Source organism: Siphateles boraxobius, unplaced genomic scaffold, assembly GCF_051911475.1.
Source record: "Siphateles boraxobius isolate OS27281-9 unplaced genomic scaffold, OSU_SipBor_1 66, whole genome shotgun sequence".
Taxonomy (NCBI): domain Eukaryota; kingdom Metazoa; phylum Chordata; class Actinopteri; order Cypriniformes; family Leuciscidae; genus Siphateles; species Siphateles boraxobius.
The window spans coordinates 30,319,730-30,337,864 of NW_027509193.1; the positions used below are offsets into that span (position 1 = coordinate 30,319,730).

Here is an 18,135-nt window from a genome sequence, read left to right on the forward strand (position 1 = left end):
AGGAAGGCGAAAGCTTGAAGTTGAGCAGTTCTGCGAGGTTCGTAGATTGTTGCCGAAGGAGAAAAATCTAAATCTATGGTGAAATCGAGCATCTTTTATAGGCAGATGCCCTGCCCATTCTGGCGAGCTCTGCGCTCAGTTCGGTGGGCTTTGCACCGATTGGTTCGCGCAGTTACGCCGCTCTGCCATAGGTTTGTGCAGTTACCACTGACCAGCTGATAGTGTGCAAGTAGTCCCTGCACTGTTATGGCTGTGCAGTAGCACTGCATTATTATAAAAAAGTCTTCAGTATTCGGAGAAAAAATAAGTTTTCCCCTATAGCGTATAGCTATGCAATACGACTGACCATTTGAAAGGGAACCGCTGGTGGTGAGGACGCTAAAATAGTTCTCTTTAGTTATTTTTTATTTATCTTGCTTGGTGTGAACCAGCCTTAAATGTAAAAAAATAAAGAAAAAGCCTAATTGAGGATTAGTTTATGAGGTAGGCTAATTTTAACTGTAACTAAAAGTTTGGACAGGTTTTAAAAAAATACAATGGGATTTAATAATGCAACTGGCATGAACGTGATTTGCTACTTGCCAGTCCTACAAAAACGAACTTCGTCAAGATTTCAGAGTCATTGAGTTCACGAGCATATTGGTGACCTCAGTTCATACACACGAACTAAAAGACACAAAACTTAAAGGGATAGATCACACAAAAATGGTAATTTACACATGATTTATTCACCCTCAAGCATCCTAGGCGTATATGAAATTCTTCTTTCAGACGAATACATTCGGAGTTATATTTAAAAATGTCCTGGCTCTTCCAAGCTTTATATAATGGCTGTTTCAGTTTTGAAGTCCATCAAAAGTGCATCCATCCATGATAAAACATGGCTGTACCAGTTTACAACATGGCTCTGGGGGGTTAATAAAGGCCTTCTGAATCGGAGCAATGCATTTGTGTAAGAAAAATATCCATAACTACCCTCCGGTAGACGGCCGTACGCATCGATTTACGGTGCAAGAGTGACCCTTGACCTGACGCATGACGTAATGATAAACGTGGAAGCGCAGAGGATAGAGCAAAACAAAACACCAGTTACTGTCCGTGTAATTTTATGTAAGTGTAATTTATCATACAATTAGCGATATATGAACATGACTCTTTTGGCTTCCAAACAATCGGCCCCCGGGTTTTGAGTTCAAATATTTCTGCAGCTTTGATTTTTGTTGACAAAAATTATGCCTCATTTGACAAATTTCTCCACGGTCAACACACTGCTCCTTTGGCTTAATGGGGTCGCTCACCGGACGAGAAGGTGTGCTGCGATTCGAGTCCGGTAGTCTCAGTACCTGCCCTTATAAAAAGCATGCTTTGAGAAAAAAGCATGCACTTTCTGTAAAGCTGCTTTGAGACAATGTGCATTGTGAAAAGCTCTATACAAATAAATTTGAATTGAATTGAATTGAATAAAACCAAATTTAATGTATTCAGCATTGTATTTACTCACACACTTCGAAGCTTTTACTTGCACAGGTTTGTCTCCCACATCTGCTTTTCTTTTCAGAAAACCATACATATTACAAATAACAGTGACGTAATGTTACTATATCTGATCGAACAAACGTTCAGTCTGACGTTGTGACGTGATTGGTGTTGCGATATTTAAACATGAATTCGCTTTTAGATAATGCATCTTGACTTGAGTGTCTGTGATCATATTCATAAGAATAATTAGAAAATAACAAGATTTGTCAAATAAAAAAATAAATAAAAATTAATTTGGGAGTAGTCTACCACTGCCTACATGGCCCACTATAGGCCCACCGGTTTAGAATCACTGCAGTAATCCGTTTCATTTTCGGAAGGTGCTATGATGGGAATATGCGTGTCATCATCATCAATGCATCCAACCACATTGGAAATCCTAAATAATGTAACTCCCTATGAATTAACACAGCCCCCTCATCTACAGAATCCTGTATAAAAGGACATGCCATTTTGTCACTTTAAAGTTGGCTACATGATGACAATATGAACAATGAATAAATGTACCGTTACTGCAAAAAATGCTTTTCTTACTCAGTATTTTTGTCTTGTTGTTTCCAGTCAAAATATCTAAAAAAAAATCTTAAATCAAGATTAATTTTCTACATAAGGAAATTACAAAGTATTTAGTCTTGTTACACAATTTTATTAACATCATACAAATACAGTTTTTACAGTCATACAGTAATTTATGCACATTTTAATTATCAGGTGTAGTCAGTTTGAAATAGTGAAATAAATTATGAAAGATATTTACACACCAGGAACACGTTTCCCATTATGGGAAGACCCAACAGTCTAAATCACAACATAAATATTAATACATGCTATCAAGGTCCAAGTACTACTAGAGTGGATAAAGTGCATTTTAATGACACTTGAAGTTAAATCAAATTTTACCTTCAGCACATTTCAGTGATACCTAAAATACAATAGAAGCCTGAGTTACAGGTACTTTGTCATTAAAAGTAATTTGAAGTATGTCTTCAGCATACTTTTCCAGCTCTATCCCACTCAAAGTGGTATTTCAAGTCAGTTCACTAGTGTAATAGCGTAAGCTTCTGTTGTTGTACGTCACACGCATCACACACATGACCAGCGTCGGCCAATAGTGAGCCTACGTGTGACGTATCTCTACGCAATCACACTAAGTTAACTGACTAGAGGCACACAGAGAAGGAAATGAATAGTTGTAAAACTCGTTGTTTTTGTTTGTTTTTGCGCACAAAAAGTATTCTCGTCGCTTGTTAAACTTAAGATTGAGCCACTGTAGTCACTTGGACTATTTTAACGATGTCTTTAATTACTTTTCGGGGCAGGCATGTTTCAATCCCTGAAGAAGCCTATGGAGGAGTGATCCAGCTCTCAGATTTCATCAAAAATATCTTAATTCGTGTTCAGAAGATGAACGAAGGTCTCACGAGGTTGGAACAACATGAGGGTGAGTAAATACTGACAGAATTTTCATTTTTGGGTGAACTAACGTTAACCCTTTAAGTCTAGTCCCAGACTAAAGTGCAAGTTTGAGCTGTTGAAAGACACTTGCACTAGAATATCTTAGTATATGTTAGTGCCATCGTTTTGTCTCAAAATGCACACCAGTAATGTTTTTTTATAGGGTATGTTTATAAAAGCTAATTAAATGCCCTAATTAAACTAAGGCCTGGTAGCTATTTCATATGCAAAGCCGTCAGCCAATCACAGCAGTAGGCATTTAAACTGAAGTTCCTAAACAGCCATGCGGGTGTACAAGTTTTAAACAAACAATCCTTTCAATGCACGTTAGGCAAGGCAAGGCAAGGCAAGTTTATTTATATAGCACATTTCATACACAACGGCAATTCAAAGTGCGTTACATAGAAGAAATTAAAATAATCAAAAGAAATCAGAATAATTAAAACCATTTAGAATAAAAGATAAAATACAGAAATAATCAAAAGAAATCAGAATAATTAAAACATAAAATACAGTACAATCAGTCGGACGAACAGTGGTACAGTGCTCATTCAGTAAATGCACAGCTAAACAGAAATGTTTTGAGTCTGGATTTGAATGTGACTACTGTAGGAGCACATCTGATCTCTTCTGGAAGCTAGTTCAGCTGCGGCTGGCATAGTAGCTAAAAGCGGACTCGCCATGCTTAGAGTGAACACTTGGTATTTCTAGCTGACGTGATCCTAATGATCTGAGTGATCTGTTGGGTTTATATTCAATGAGCATATCTGCAATGTATTGAGGACCTAGGCCATTGAATGATTTATATACCAGTAATAATACTTTGAAATCAATCCTATATGTAAATGGCAGCCAGTGTAAAGACCTGAGGACTGGTGTGATGTGTTCATATTTTCTGGTTCTGCTCAGAATCCTAGCAGCAGCGTTCTGTATGAGCTGCAACTATCCCAGAAAGCCCGACCCAGTTTTCCAGCCTGTCGAGAAGTATGTTGTGATCGACAGTGTCAAATGCAGCACTGAGGTCGAGTAGTTCCAGCACTGATAATTTGCTTGTATCAGTATTTAAGCGAATATCGTTTATTATGTTTATGAGCGCTGTCTCTGTGCTGTGGTCGGAAACCAGATTGAAAATTGTCAAAGTATCCATTTGAGCTTAAGAATTTGTTCAGCTGATTGAAGACAACTTTTTCAATGATCTTGCCTATGAAAGGAAGATTTGAGATCGGTCTATAGTTGTTTAATATGGTCTTATCCAGATTGCTCTTTTTCAGGAGGGGCTTGACAACTGCAGTTTTCAGGGAGTTCGGAAAACTCCCAGAGAGAAGTGAGGCATTTACCACTTCTAGGAGATCTGCTTCTAAGCTAAACACATTTTTGAAAAAAAGATGTGGGAAGTGCGTCAAGGGGGCAGGTTGATGTTTTAAGGTGCTGTACAGTTTCTTCCAAATTTTTGCCATCAATTGCTTCGAAATCAGACATGGTGACTACTTTCTCAGGCTGTTGTCTGATCTGTCTGACCCCAGCGCAACTCAAGGATGAGCTGATCACCTGTCTGATATTATTGATTTTCTCAGAGAAGAAAGAAGCAAACTCACTGCACTTTCTCACTGAGAGCATTTCACTGTGAATCTGGCTAGGGGGCTTTGTCAGTCTCTCTAGAGTAGCAAAAAGAGTGCGTGTGTTATTTATATTGCTGTTATATTACATTAGAGGATTAGCTATGCCTTTGTCATTGTTTTGATTTGGTATATTTATTTTTGTATAATTTTTAACGCGTTTGAATGTGTCTTTGTAATGTATGCACCACTGTGGAAAATAATTTCCTCTTTGAGGACAAATAAATAAATGATTATCTTATTAAAAGAATAATCCATAATAATCAAGTTTTTCACAATCTCCATCAAATGACAGCATTCGGGGAATCCCTGCGTTTGAATTTCGCATAAAAGACCAATGCCAATGCCACAGCCACAGCCACCCCCACGATGGATAAAATAATAGCCCAGAGTCTGGTTCTGTCTGTGGGAGAAATGACATGAATGATTTTAGATGAATCCATCAACAGTTTCAACAAAAGAAGCGTGACTCTGGTATTACAGCACACACACACCAGCAGCCGTCCTGGAGCGGCTCGGCAGGAACACAACACCAGTGTACGGGAGACTACAAGACACTATTGTTGCCCTATTCCTCATTTTGTGTTAGATAAAATAGCCTGATGAATGATTAAATGCAAAATGCAAATGCAAATAAAAACCCAAAAAGAATAAAGTTTGGGATAAATAAATACTGAGAATTTAATATAACCAACTTGCTAAAATGTCACAAACGCATTCTTGTTTCCTTCCTCATAGTAAGGGTTTTCCATTTCAAATGGAAAAGATTTTTAATAATATTGTAGTCTGTAAAACCAACAGAAAGCTGTTTAATTTTTTTTCTGGTTGCTCCTCCTCCTAAATAAAACGCTTATATAAATTACACTAGCAGAATTTTAACATACACATAAACCTAGGCTACTCTGTATCAGAAGATCTCATTGTTACTGTGATACACTTTTACAAGTGCCCCCCTCGTCCTCCCTACATGCTTTTTCATATATTTAGCTGTTTGTGAATTTAAAAGGTCTGCAAAGATCAAAGTGCAAGAAAATTATGTTAATGTAAATGAAAGAATCGATTTTGAACTGCCAAAACGAGTCGTCAGTAATTTCAGTCTCACTTCCTGCTCAAACCTATGTTTGTAACACATTTGCATAAATCCAGCCTATGGTCTTCATTTGCTGCCTGCAAACATCTACTTTGACCAACCCTCAAACACTGTAGTCTGGAAGGTTTTTGAAATGGGTTGTTGGTTAAATGTCTGAAATAAGGTCTACTTTTCATCAGAACTTCAATAATTTAGCTCAATATAATTTCAATAAAAAATAGAAGTTATAAACCCTTGTCATTTTTTTTAATCTTTTGCTTTTTTCGAAAAAATGCAGTTGCTAACAAGTGGTAAAACGGGACTACAGACGTTGTCATCGGGACATTAAACAATTACACCAAACTACTTAAACTCATCTACTCACTATAGTCTGCTTGTCATCCTACCTGTGTCACAAACAAAGATTTGTTGAAAGCTGTGACTGTGGTGTAGTTTATTTATAGCGTTTATGTTTAGCTTTTTACTTCTGGTGATTGTATTGAGGCTTCAAAATTCATAAAATTTTGTTTATTTGTGAAGATTTTCATGCTTCATGATTATTCATTAGTGTTTATTCAGAACTGACCTGTAGATTTGAGGATGAACACTTTGCTGTCTTTTCCCTGAGAGTTTGTGGCGGTGCACGTGTAGTTTCCTGAACTGAGCGTGGAGGACAGAAGCACTGGGGAGTCGATCGTCTCTTTCTGATGTTTTGAGCTCCATGAGTATGTAGGAGCCGGGTTTGCCTTCACTGTACAGTTTAGTGTGACCTCATTGGTTTTACTGATGGTCTCTGTTGAACTGGAGTGTTTTGGTTTATCTGAGGAGGACAGAGGAACATTTCTCAGCACAACAACACCATTATGAGCAGCTCTTATTAATAGATCAGTAAAATCCTTGTATCTATGTTAATTCACTTCATAATATAAAAATCCTTCACACTAGTAGGCCCTTCAGAAAATATTAACTTAATTAAACTAAATCAAATTACAAGCTTAGGAACACTTAAACCTACGGTAAACTTCAACATTGAGATGATCTGATGTGACATTAGGAGGAGGTCGAGGTCCTTCTTCTCCCAGTTCCAGCTTTGCTTCACACCAGTACTGAGCTCCATCATCAGCTCTGTCTGGACGGATCTGGAGTTTAGATGTTTTACTGACTGGAGTTATGATGGTGTCAGTGAAGAAGGTTTGATTCACCAGAGTCTGTCCTTTGTACCAGTTGACAGTGAGATTCTGAACAGGAGCCACTTTGAGAACGTCACACTGGAGCTCATACTGGTTTCCCTCCATCATCGGTCCGTTGTGATTCACAGTGCTGATGGACACACTGTCTGGAGTCTCTGTGGAGGAAGATTTACACACTGATATCTGCAGTCTTGAATGTATAGTAGACATTTCTGAGAATGAAAATATAAAAATATCAATAGCAGAGAAACTCACTGTAAATAGTCACTGGGAGAGTCACTGTACACTGTGTCTTATTATAGTTTAGGTAGCAGAATGGCTCCATATCCCATTCTGTCAGTTCTGACACTCTCCATGTGATCAGACCGTTTTTGCTCATGGGCATTGCTCCCTCACTGGCTTCCCATCCCATTCCTGTATGCAGAACAGAAGTGCTGCAGTTGACTGAGACAGGACCGCCGTACTTCACAATAACTCTCTGTGGGTTGAGCTGAACTGGACATTCATCATCAGCATGTGTACCTGTTTAAACACATTGAAGAATTCAGAATAATAGCATACATAATGGCAGGTATTATATACTTGACAGACTGAACATTGATAAGCAACTATCACATTTTGACTGGTTGATAAAATTACTGGTCTGGATTATTGGTCAGGATCTGGTATTTTATTGTGTTTATTGACCAACTATGCAAGACAAAGCTATTGTAGAAGACAATCAGTCTATAACTGTTTATGACTGTTTAAAAACAAAGAAGCAAATCAATTATTTTCATCTTGGCATTAAAGGCACAGTATGGAAATTTCGCCCCTAGAGGTCACTTATTCAAAACAATAACAGAGGTGTGGCTTGACGACACGCGTAAACACACGTGGAATCATGGGAGTGTCGTCTTCAACTCCATAGCTGATGGAAAGCAATACATGACTCAGGCAGAAATCGTGTTCATGGGTGAGCTAATGTATTCAAGTTTTTTTAACATTACTGTGGTATGAAGCAGGGTGAGGCCGAGAGCCTAGGACATTTTACGTCGTTGTTTTTATTATGCTGCACTCGGCCGCGCCTCCTTCATTTTGTAGTTTGTTTATTTTACAATAAACTTTATTTGACAAATTAAGATTGTGGGGTAACGCAGGACTATAAACAATCCTAATAAAAATACATTGAGTGTGTTAAAAGTTATGTTATAACATTACTCTGTGCGTTCACTCGGTGGCTGGTATTGGACACTTGTTGCACACTGCAGTAAACTGCAGTAAATATTAGAATATTAATAAAACTGGATGACTTGTGTTGCTAAATGCTATGTAATTAATTTTTATAATTGTAATTAATATTGTATGGTAGAGAAAATGCTGTATTACTGTTGCTACAAAAAAAAGCTCTTTCTGATAATGCTATGTTAGCCACTTTACAAAATAGTGTTGTCTCCATGAGGCATGGTACAAATATGTTACTTGTGGTAAATCAAGAACAAAAGACATTCAAATAATAAGCTATATGAGCTTATGTTGAGCTATATAACAATTAGTTTTCTGTTGTTAAAGGTGTCCAAACAGTTGCTCACCTGTCCAATAAAACACATATTATAATAAAGTGTCTTTGGTGTTTCCATGGTTTCTATGGAAGTAAAACCGGAAAACGAGGATAATTCAGATATGACGTCATTGACAGGTGTCCCAAAGACATGGGCCGTTACACTCCTATTGTTACACTGGTTAAAATTGCTGATTTCTCTGGATGTAAACATTTGGAATAATGTATGTACACAAGTCAAAAAATATAACACTGTGCTAGTGGTTTTGGGGTATTTTAATTTTATACTATGCCTTTAAACTAAGAAACTTCTTAAACTAAGAATCTTTTTTGACCTGTGGCCTACTCTATGGACGCAATAATATATATTTTTAAACTGTGTAGCCTACAATGGGATTACATTATTCTACTCATTCTTCAACCATTGAACCTTAAAAGTACATTTAAAAGTGTAAATGCATCAACAAGGTATGGCTAATTTCAACAGACTATGAATAACCCCAAAAGCGTGAATCTTTCCACAGCAAAATCGGACGGTTAAATATCACTGTGGTATAGTTTTGAATGAGGGATCTGAGGTTTTCAGACATAAATGAACGGTTCCAGATCGGATCTAGTCTGGATCCGCACTCCTTATCTGTTCCGGATCCGTTGCGCTGTGCAAGTGGACTCCGTTCCGGAACTTGATACCTCCGTGGCAGATCCGTTCTGGAGTCAGTTTGCTATCTTGGCTATTTATCTGGCGGATCAGCTTTATTTTGTAAGGCATCCTTATTGAAATGATTCGTTTCAGCAGAGAATGTCTAATAAGGAAATTCAAAGGTAATATTCTAAAGATGGCTGCGCGTTTGTTTCTCTGGTTAGCCTATCCAAATTTGCCAGATAATTCTCAAGCACAGGTCATACATCACGCTCACTGGTATAGCGTCTGTACAGTAATGTATCGGTAGAATAAAAAAGGGAGTCAATACAAACCTGTGAAAATCATAAACAATAAAACTGCAAAGAGATAAACAAGTCCAACGAAATATTGCAGCATATTAAAAGTGTTCAAGAAAAACGTCGACCGGACAAATGGCGCGCGGTTAAAAGGCCGCTGCATAAATAAAGAAAAAGCCTATCGCCCGACACTCTACTCAGATGAGTGACTGTCCAGTGGTTCCTCAAGCAAAACTCCACAAACCCCACCCAAATCACGGATATGTTTTTTTCACAGAAGCCATTCACGGTCACGCAGATCACACGGAAGGTTCCTCTCTCAGAACACAGTGGCTATCGCGAAAGAAGAATCTCATCATGCGCTGTTCTTTCTCGTGTAATGCCGTATGGGATTTGCCCCTAGGTTACTTTCGCTTTCGAACTCTTCTTCTTCACGTCTTTTTGGTGGTTCGCGCATTACTGCCACGTACGCCACCTACTGACTCGACCCAGAGACTCTAACCACTTCCCCACTTCCCATCTTCCCCCGCTCAATAAAAATCTATGCTTCAGCCAGCGCTGTGTGTTCAGCTCCTCTGGCTTGAAAAAAAACAACAACAATCTCCAATCCTATTAATTAAACCTGTGTTCTCCAAATATTTAAATAAAGCTTCTCTGTTATTACGTCTTTGTTCCGGGTTTAAAAAGAAGGCTACCTCAAATTAATATCAATCTCCTCTTCCTCTGAACCTCTTCTAATAACTTTTCTGTCATCTTTATACTTTTCCACAATACATGATGTCATGTTCTACCGTTTCGTTTTCTCCACACCATTCACATCGTCCTGTCGGATGCTTCCAGTTGGCATCCATAATGTTGCAATAATGCCACCTGCTGTTTCACTTAATTGTTTTCTCCTCCTGGCATTCATCATATAGTCCTGTCTGATGTTTTCCACATGAAGAGTTTTGTTTAGCTTGCAAGGTCCAATCCTCAGTCAATTTATTATGACTTGTTACTTCCTTTTATTTCCCTCTTCATGTACCATACCTGCTTTATTTTGGATCATATACAGATGTATCCCTTTAATTTCATAATCCCATTGCTGCTGTCATTTTTGCATTATCTTTTTCTCTTCTGCTTTTGGTTATTTAATTTGTTCGTCAACATGTTCTTTTGCCAGTCTACTTTATCATTCCCAGTATGCCCACACGCGCTGGTACCCACATGAATGTGATGTTTCTCCCTTGCTTATTCTTGAATTTCTAAATAAAATCTCATCAAGTAATTGATGGTTTCTATTTATATCAGACTTTATACTCATAAGGGCAGATACATAATCACTACATTAAAACTACATTAAAAAATTAGAACAAAATTATCCGCTGGTGTGGACGCTATATAGCTTATCTTTATAGTTATCATATAATGTAAACAAGCCATTAGAATGTAAAGAGTTAATGATGACAGAATTCATTTTTGAGTGAACTGTCCCTTTAATTGACAGGTTTGCTGCAGCAATCATATTATATTTTGCCCTGGTCTGTAATTATTGTATGATTGTGATGAATTGAATTGGTATTTTGTATAAAAAATAATGCAATAGGAAGTGTTTCATACCCCGAATGTATGTAATATATTCCTACTATTTCTTCTGATAGATAATCTGCCTCCACAATATTTGTGGAATGTTATTGTTATAATTTCCTAATTATTTTGTGTGTGTGTTTGTGTGTTTGTGTGTGTGTGTGTGTGTGTGTGTGTGTGTGTGTGTGTGTGTGTGTGTGTGTGTGTGTGTGTGTGTGTGTGTGTGTGTGTGTGTGTGTGTATGTGTGTGTGTGTGTGTGTGTGTGTGTGTGGGTGTGTGTTTGTGTGTGTGCGTTTAATATTTTATTAAACACTATTTAAACGTGTTTTTATTAAACATGATTAATATTTTAATAATATTTATTAAATAATAAATACATATTGTATATGTTGCAAAACACTTTGTGGTGGTGTTCATGTTGGCATGGTAAAATAGTTTACATCTGTTTTTCTGGTCTGTTTTCCTTATAGTGTAATTGGGGTCACTTCATGTAAGACCTTTGTATCCTTTTATACCATGGTAAATTACACAGACCCAGAGGTAACTTTAATTCAGCAAACAATCAATCCGACTCAAGTTCCATATATTGACCATAATTACATAGATTTTAAGCTCACATATTTTTATCCTTATGTCATTTCATAAGTCTAAATTGTGCCTTAAATTATGTACCTATTATATACTTAAAGTTGGTCATAAAAAATACGTAATATCAAAAATTATCTAAATTAATTCACAGAGATCCCACAGTGATTTACAGACCTGTAAAACATGGAAATTAATATCGGCTTAAAAATGTGTGGAAGTTTCTGTTCTGAATATCAGCTTTTCTAGTTTTTATCAGCTCTAAGTAATTTCAAATGTGCCTCCTTGTGATTGCAATCTCTATAAAAATTTATTAAAACTTTTTTTTTTTTTTAAAGGGGTGGTAAAACACAATTTCACTTTTCTAATTTTAGCTAGTGTGTAATGTTGCTGTTTGAGCATAAACAACATCTGCAAAGTTACAGCACTCAAAGTTCAAAGCAAAGGAAGATATTTGCTTTTAAAGAAATCAATTTCTAAGGACTACAGCAAACGGCCTGTTTTGGACTACACGACATTCCTCCAAGGTTGCTGACATCACTAACCCCACTAAACCCCTCCGAGAATACAAAATAAGGGGGCGAGGCCATTTTATATTGCGTTGGAGAAGAGTTGTTGTGGTATAGTAGGCTGTTGTTGCCGCGATGCCGTCGAAACGCTGGATTTCATCCGGACTGCAGGTCCACTTTGTTCAGCCTTCCTAGGGTCCCGGGAGTTAGGGATCAATGGTTAATTATTACCCAAATCTCGCTCTCTGTGCTGCACATTTTACGGAGGAAAGCTTCCACAATCTTGGCGAGTTCAATGCAGGATTCGCACAACGGCTGGTGCTGAAAGATGGAGCAGTTCCAACTTTAAGAACAGAAGCTGTTGTTTACGGGCCACAACCTGTAAGTATGATTTATTTTTCGTCGGTGTGTTTTCCTGTAATAGTTTGTATTGTTAATTGTACGTTTTAGCAAGGAAGTAAACAAATGACAACACTGTTTGGCTCTTCAAACCAGCTTGTTAAATGCTCATTCATACTTAACGTTATCCGACAAACACCTAACGTTACAAACTTTTTTTAAATCTCAACAGCGATCTTGGAATTAGTGTAATTATTCTTTGATTAGAGTTTTTATGTATTGTATCTACAGGCATGCTAAACATGGTTATGTGTTTGATTTGGCTACTGTAGTAAAGCCAATGTTTAGTGTTCGTTTTGGGTTAATAGTTCTGGCGAAAGATATTTGTCTACAATCGTTCTAAAAATACAAAAGTAACGGTGCCATACAGTCAGTAACGATCACTATAGATCCGCAGTCTTTACTAAAAAAAAATCCCTTTGAGGACTGTAGTATAATTTGTTAGACCGATTATATGAAATTCTTGTTTATGAAGCTTATTTTTCGTAATACTATAATAATTAGTACAATTATATTTAATTATCTAAAAATAATGAGACAACAAAAAACAAACCTTTCTGAAACGTCGTTTAACAGCCGTTCTTGAACCGGTTCTGCTCGATCATCTTCACTAACATTCTCTGGGTCCGATTTGGGCTCAAATTTGTATGGTTTTATTGATGGCATCGTTTATAATACAATATAATACAATATAATACCGGTAAAGGAATGGGGCGTGAAGTTTCCGGAAAACGTGCACTGGACGGTTAGCGAATCACAATACACTGGGCCAGCTAACCAATCTGAGCCCATTGTGTATTTTTGAGGGACTGGCTTCATAGAACCCGGAAACCATCAGACCGTTTTTACAAGGAGGGACAGAGCAGTGTAGAATAAAGGTAAAATACATCGACTGTAAAAAAAAGATGGACGACGCCCCTTCGCTCTCTTCCATTGGCGAGAAGTGAAGCCGCCATTGTCCCGATATGGCGCTGACATCTTGGGACTTGAGTCTGCGCAGTTGTGATTTCAGGACCAGACATGCGCAGTAGTGTGCAGGAAGCTAAAGCCGTGAAATCAACGCCCTGCCCTCACTCTCGCTGAATCAGTCGCAAGCACACGCCTCTGCTGCAGAACAACCCATTATGTCTGTGTGTGAAATAATTAATTATAGAAATTTAGATATTAAATTTAAAGCTCCAATCTCCTCAGTCCTCCAAAGATCCCGAAAAAAAGTCTGTTGTTGCCTCAGTGACTACTTTGCTCAGAGAACCTGTCAATCACAGCTGTCAATCATGACGCCACAGTGCCGTTTTTATAACATCAAATAACTAACTAAAAACAAACTTTTTAAAAAAACAAACACTCGAAATTACATCAGTTAAAACTACAGTAAATTACAGAAAGTATCTTTGTTAAAAAGATACGTGAAGTGTAATTTAATTGTTGTCTCACATCCCGTTGAATAACATGGGGAGGTGGGGTTTATGAGCTATACTAGGACAGGTCACCGGGGGGTGATCGAGACGCTTTGGCTTCACTTTTCAGGGCTTGTGCGGCACGCTTGGTAAAATATATGAAAAATAATGCAATTTTTTTAACAACGAAGCATGGACGTCTCTGGTTACTGGTGTAACCTATGTTCTCTGAATAGGGAACGTGACGCTGCGTAGCTTAAGACGCAGTGGGAACGTCCTCTAGGTGTGCCGATTGTCTGAAGCCCTTATAGAATCACGCCAATTCATTGGCTGATGGCGCGGGCGCTGCCCCGATGCTCTTGTGTCGCCATATTATATTAGCGCACGCACCATCTGCTCCTCAGATTTCTCTCCCGAAAAAGGAAGCTTGTCGGTAGCGCAAGGAGCTTGGCAGCGAACGCAGCGTCTTGTTCCCTATTCAGAGAACATAGGTTACACCAGCAACCAGAGACGTTCTCTTTCATAGGTTCACTCAATGCTGCGTAGCTTAACCTGGAGTCATGTCAAGATCCAAACTGTAGAATCTGACAAAAGTGTGCGGAGAGGACCAGCCTGCCGCTACACAAATGTCTTCCAGGAGGGCACCTCTAAAAAGTGCTTGAGAGGAAGCCATGCCTCTGTCGCCTCTGGTGGAATGTGCCCTGATGCTAAGAGGTGATGCCAGGCCGCGCACACCTCATATGCCAGTGAAATAGCCTCTGTAACCCAGTGGGAAATTCTCTGCTTTGATGCGGCAAGCCCGCGGCGGCCAGCACCAAACCATACCAAGAGCTGGTTAGATTTTCTCCAATCGCCAGAGCGATCCACATAAAACTTCAATGCTCGGACAGGGCAGAGCAAGTTAAGCTTCCTGTCCTCCTCAGAAACAAAAGGAGGAGGATGGAAAGAGTGAAGGTTAATAACCTGAGAGCGGAATGCTGTGGACAATACTTTGGGCACATATCCCGGTTTCGGTCTCAAAATCACCCTGACCAGACCAGGAGCGAAGTCTATACATGTCTTGCTAACAGAAAGAGCTTGCAAATCCCCCACCCGCTTCAATGAAGTCAAAGCTAACAAAAGAGTAACCTTGAGAGTCAGAATCCGCTCTGGAGCTGACTCTAAGGGCTCAAAGGGAGCCTCCGTTAAGTCCTCCAGGACGACAGACAGGTCCCAAGAGGAAATTCCAGGGGAGCGTACTGGTTTCAGGCGCCTAACCCCACGCATAAATGCTGAGAGTAACCTCAATTTACCCAGGGGGATCTCATCCGACTATCTATGAGCGGCAATAGCAGCAACATACACTCTCAGAGTAGTGGGGGCCGCTCCAGAAGCAAACTTCTCCTGTAGGAATTCCAGCACTGAACCAACTGGGCAGCTGACTGGGTCCGTAGCGTGTGTCGAGCACCACGATTCAAAAACCCTCCACTTGGAGGAATACAACCTCCTCGTGGAAGGGGCTCTCGCACTCGCAATGGTCTCCTGGACGTCAGCGGGAAGACCAAAGCTCAGAGCTAGCGGCCTCTGATGGGCCATACGCATAGCTTCCAAATGTCGGGACGAGGATGCCATATCCTGCCCTGAAGCTGGGACAGCAGATCCTCCCTGACCGGAATCTCCCAGGGGAGGAGCTCCAGAAGAGAAACCAGCTCCGAGAACCACGGCTGGGACGGCCAGAATGGGGCTATAAGTAGGAGACGGGCTCCGCTCTCCCTCACTCTGGACAGAACTGCCTGGATCAAATTGACAGGCAGGAATGCATAAAGTTTCCGCACCGGCCATGGGTGGGCGAATACATCTATCCCCAATGGCGCTGGGGGGCTCAGGGAGAACCAAAGTGGGCATTGGGACGACTCCTGTGATGCAAAGAGGTCCACTTCTGCTTTTCCAAACACTTCCCAAATCAGTGCTACTGTTTGGCGGTTCAACATCCATTCCCCCGACCTGAGCTTCTGCCTCGACAGAAAATCTGCTTTGAGGTTCAGGATCCCAGGGAACATGGACTGCTCTCAGTGAAAGGATCTTGCCCTGAGACCACAGGAGAAGGTGGCGCGCATGCCTGTCCAGGGTGCGCGACCGTGAACCCCCTTGCCGGTTTATGAGACACTACCGCCATGTTGTCTGTTCTGACAATGACATGGTGTCCTTCGAGAAAGGGAAGAAAGTGAAGAAGAGCCAGGGAAACAGCTCTCAGCTCCAAGCTGTTTATGTGCCAAGAGAGAGTCTCTCCAGTCCAGATCGCACATGCTGGCCTGCCCTCGAAAACCTGGCCCGTCTGCTCGTACTCCGTATCCTCGAGCTCTACATCCGAACCCCAGGTCGCGGATTCCAACGAGGCCTCAGCAGCCTTGGGAGCGCGACCGGGGGAAACGAATGACTCCTTCTCAAAAACTGCGAGCCGAGAGTGGAGGGTTTTGAGAAACAGGTTATCACAAAATTTGCATTTAGACAAGCCTAAAACAGCCTCGCACGCAAGCGAAAAACCCATACATTTCACACACTTACAGTTTTAGGGTCGTCGTTCGCAATAAAGCGAACTCTGAAATAAACAGAACGATAACGTGCACTGATGTGGATGGTAACATAGTTTATTTTTAGTTATGTATAGTTTCGTTCTTGGTGTGGACAGGCCTTAATTGTAAACAACTGTTAAATGACACACAACTGTGACCTCGGGTGAAACATCTTAAGTGAGACCAGCTGCTTCATCTCAGACTCACAGCAGCAGTGTGGAGTCCGTCTGCTATTTCTGTCACTTGACTGTGTGTGTGTGTGTGCGTGCGTGCGTGCGTGCGTGCGTGCGTGTGTGTGTGTGTGTTTGTACCCACTGGTACCAGTGGAGGGCTGCTGCAGGCTTGTCCAGACTTGAATGTCAACTCAAGCTTTTAACAGCAAATAAGGGCCATTCTGATATGCCACATTGTGATTTTATAAACTGCAAACCTCAGCAACACACATTCATTATATCTGTTATTATATCTGTTTCACATTCATAATCAGTGGATCCCTGTGTCCATTTAGTTACTCTCATAAGAAAGCAATATTTCACTATGTAGCCTACTGAATCTGATTAACCAGTAAGATATCTGCCCTCTGCGGTCACGTTTACTGAGAGGGAATGTGTGTGTGTGTGTGTGTGTGTGTGTGTGTGTGTGTGTGTGTGTGTGTGTGTGTGTGTGTGTGTGTGTGTGTGTGTGTGTGTGTGTGTGTGGAAGACACTCAATGCACAGCAGAAACATGCATTATAAAATAGAATATACAGTAGCCTATAATATGAATATAATGAAGTGTATGTCATATGTCATAACAAGGCAAAATAACTTATAATCAAGATTTGTGAATATATAATTTAGCCTATCTGCTGTTAACTGTTAATTTGTTTTGGCTCCAAAAACATTTGATTAATAGAAATATATTTTTTTATTCATCTGGTGCAGCTCAAAATATTTATTTAACACATTTTCTTGCTTCTTAAATGTTTTCACACCGTTTCTCTTGTCTGCAAGCAATGTTTATCAGCTTCACTATATCAGATTATAAGTGCACTCTTATAAGTGCTCTCTTCTCTTTCCATAAAATCAGGGGAATAGAGAGAAAACAGGATATTACTAGCAAATGTTCAACCGATTCAAATATGAGTCAAGGTCATCCATTTAGCAGAAGCTTAAAACATGCGTTTAAACTAGGGCTGTCAGTTAAACGCGTTATTAACGGCGTTAACGCAAACCCATTTTAACGGCGTTAATTTTTTTATCGCGCGATTAACGGTCTTTTTGGCCTAGCAAACTTTGTAGTTTTTTTTCACATGCTTTTGCAATAGGACGCGGCATGGACGTTTTGAAAGCGCAAGCGGATCTAGCTAGACCGGAAACAAAATAACAGGCACGCCGCACACACTTGTTTGGGCTTGCGAGCCGGATGCGCGAGCGCGAATCTCTCTGCTCGCGCGTGGAATATAAATGTGCCGAGCACGAATCTCTCTGCTCGAGTCGCGCGCTCTCAGATACACGCTGCTCTTGTTAGAATTTTCTCTGGGCTCGGTCAGACAATATGTGCCTGCACTTAAAACGTGTTCAGTGCAATCGCGAATCTCTCCTCTTCCCCAGCTAACAATTTTAGGTTATAAGAACGTTTTCATAACGTTCCCATTAAGTTATAAAAACGTTATTTCTGAATGTTATAGGAACGTTCAAAACGTCCAGTTTTGAGTGGATGACGAGCGCGAGACACCGAAATGGATGCCAATAAGATTCTGAATGGAACGTTTACTTTTAAAAAGTTGCCAAATGGT

The 18,135-nt window shown here is 39.9% G+C and overlaps 1 protein-coding gene across 4 annotated transcripts in view; it reads right to left on the minus strand.

The window, feature by feature from the left end:
* Window positions 1-2,164: 2,164 nt before the first annotated feature.
* LOC143722199 (vascular cell adhesion protein 1-like) overlaps window positions 2,165-18,135 on the minus strand; it is a 50,273-nt gene continuing 34,302 nt past the window's right edge. For 2 of the 4 annotated variants that reach the window (XM_077213475.1, XM_077213476.1), the window contains exons 2-5: window positions 7,125-7,391; window positions 6,695-7,024; window positions 6,266-6,499; window positions 2,165-5,013 (exon numbers count right to left, since the gene is read on the minus strand). In XM_077213475.1, coding sequence (XP_077069590.1) covers window positions 4,895-5,013; window positions 6,266-6,499; window positions 6,695-7,024; window positions 7,125-7,391 — 950 coding nt within the window. In that variant the 3' untranslated portion in view covers window positions 2,165-4,894. Of the gene's footprint in view, window positions 5,014-6,265; window positions 6,500-6,694; window positions 7,025-7,124; window positions 7,392-9,384; window positions 9,782-18,135 lie in introns of those variants that run through there. The other 2 variants (XM_077213478.1, XM_077213474.1) reach the window with 2 other exon arrangements.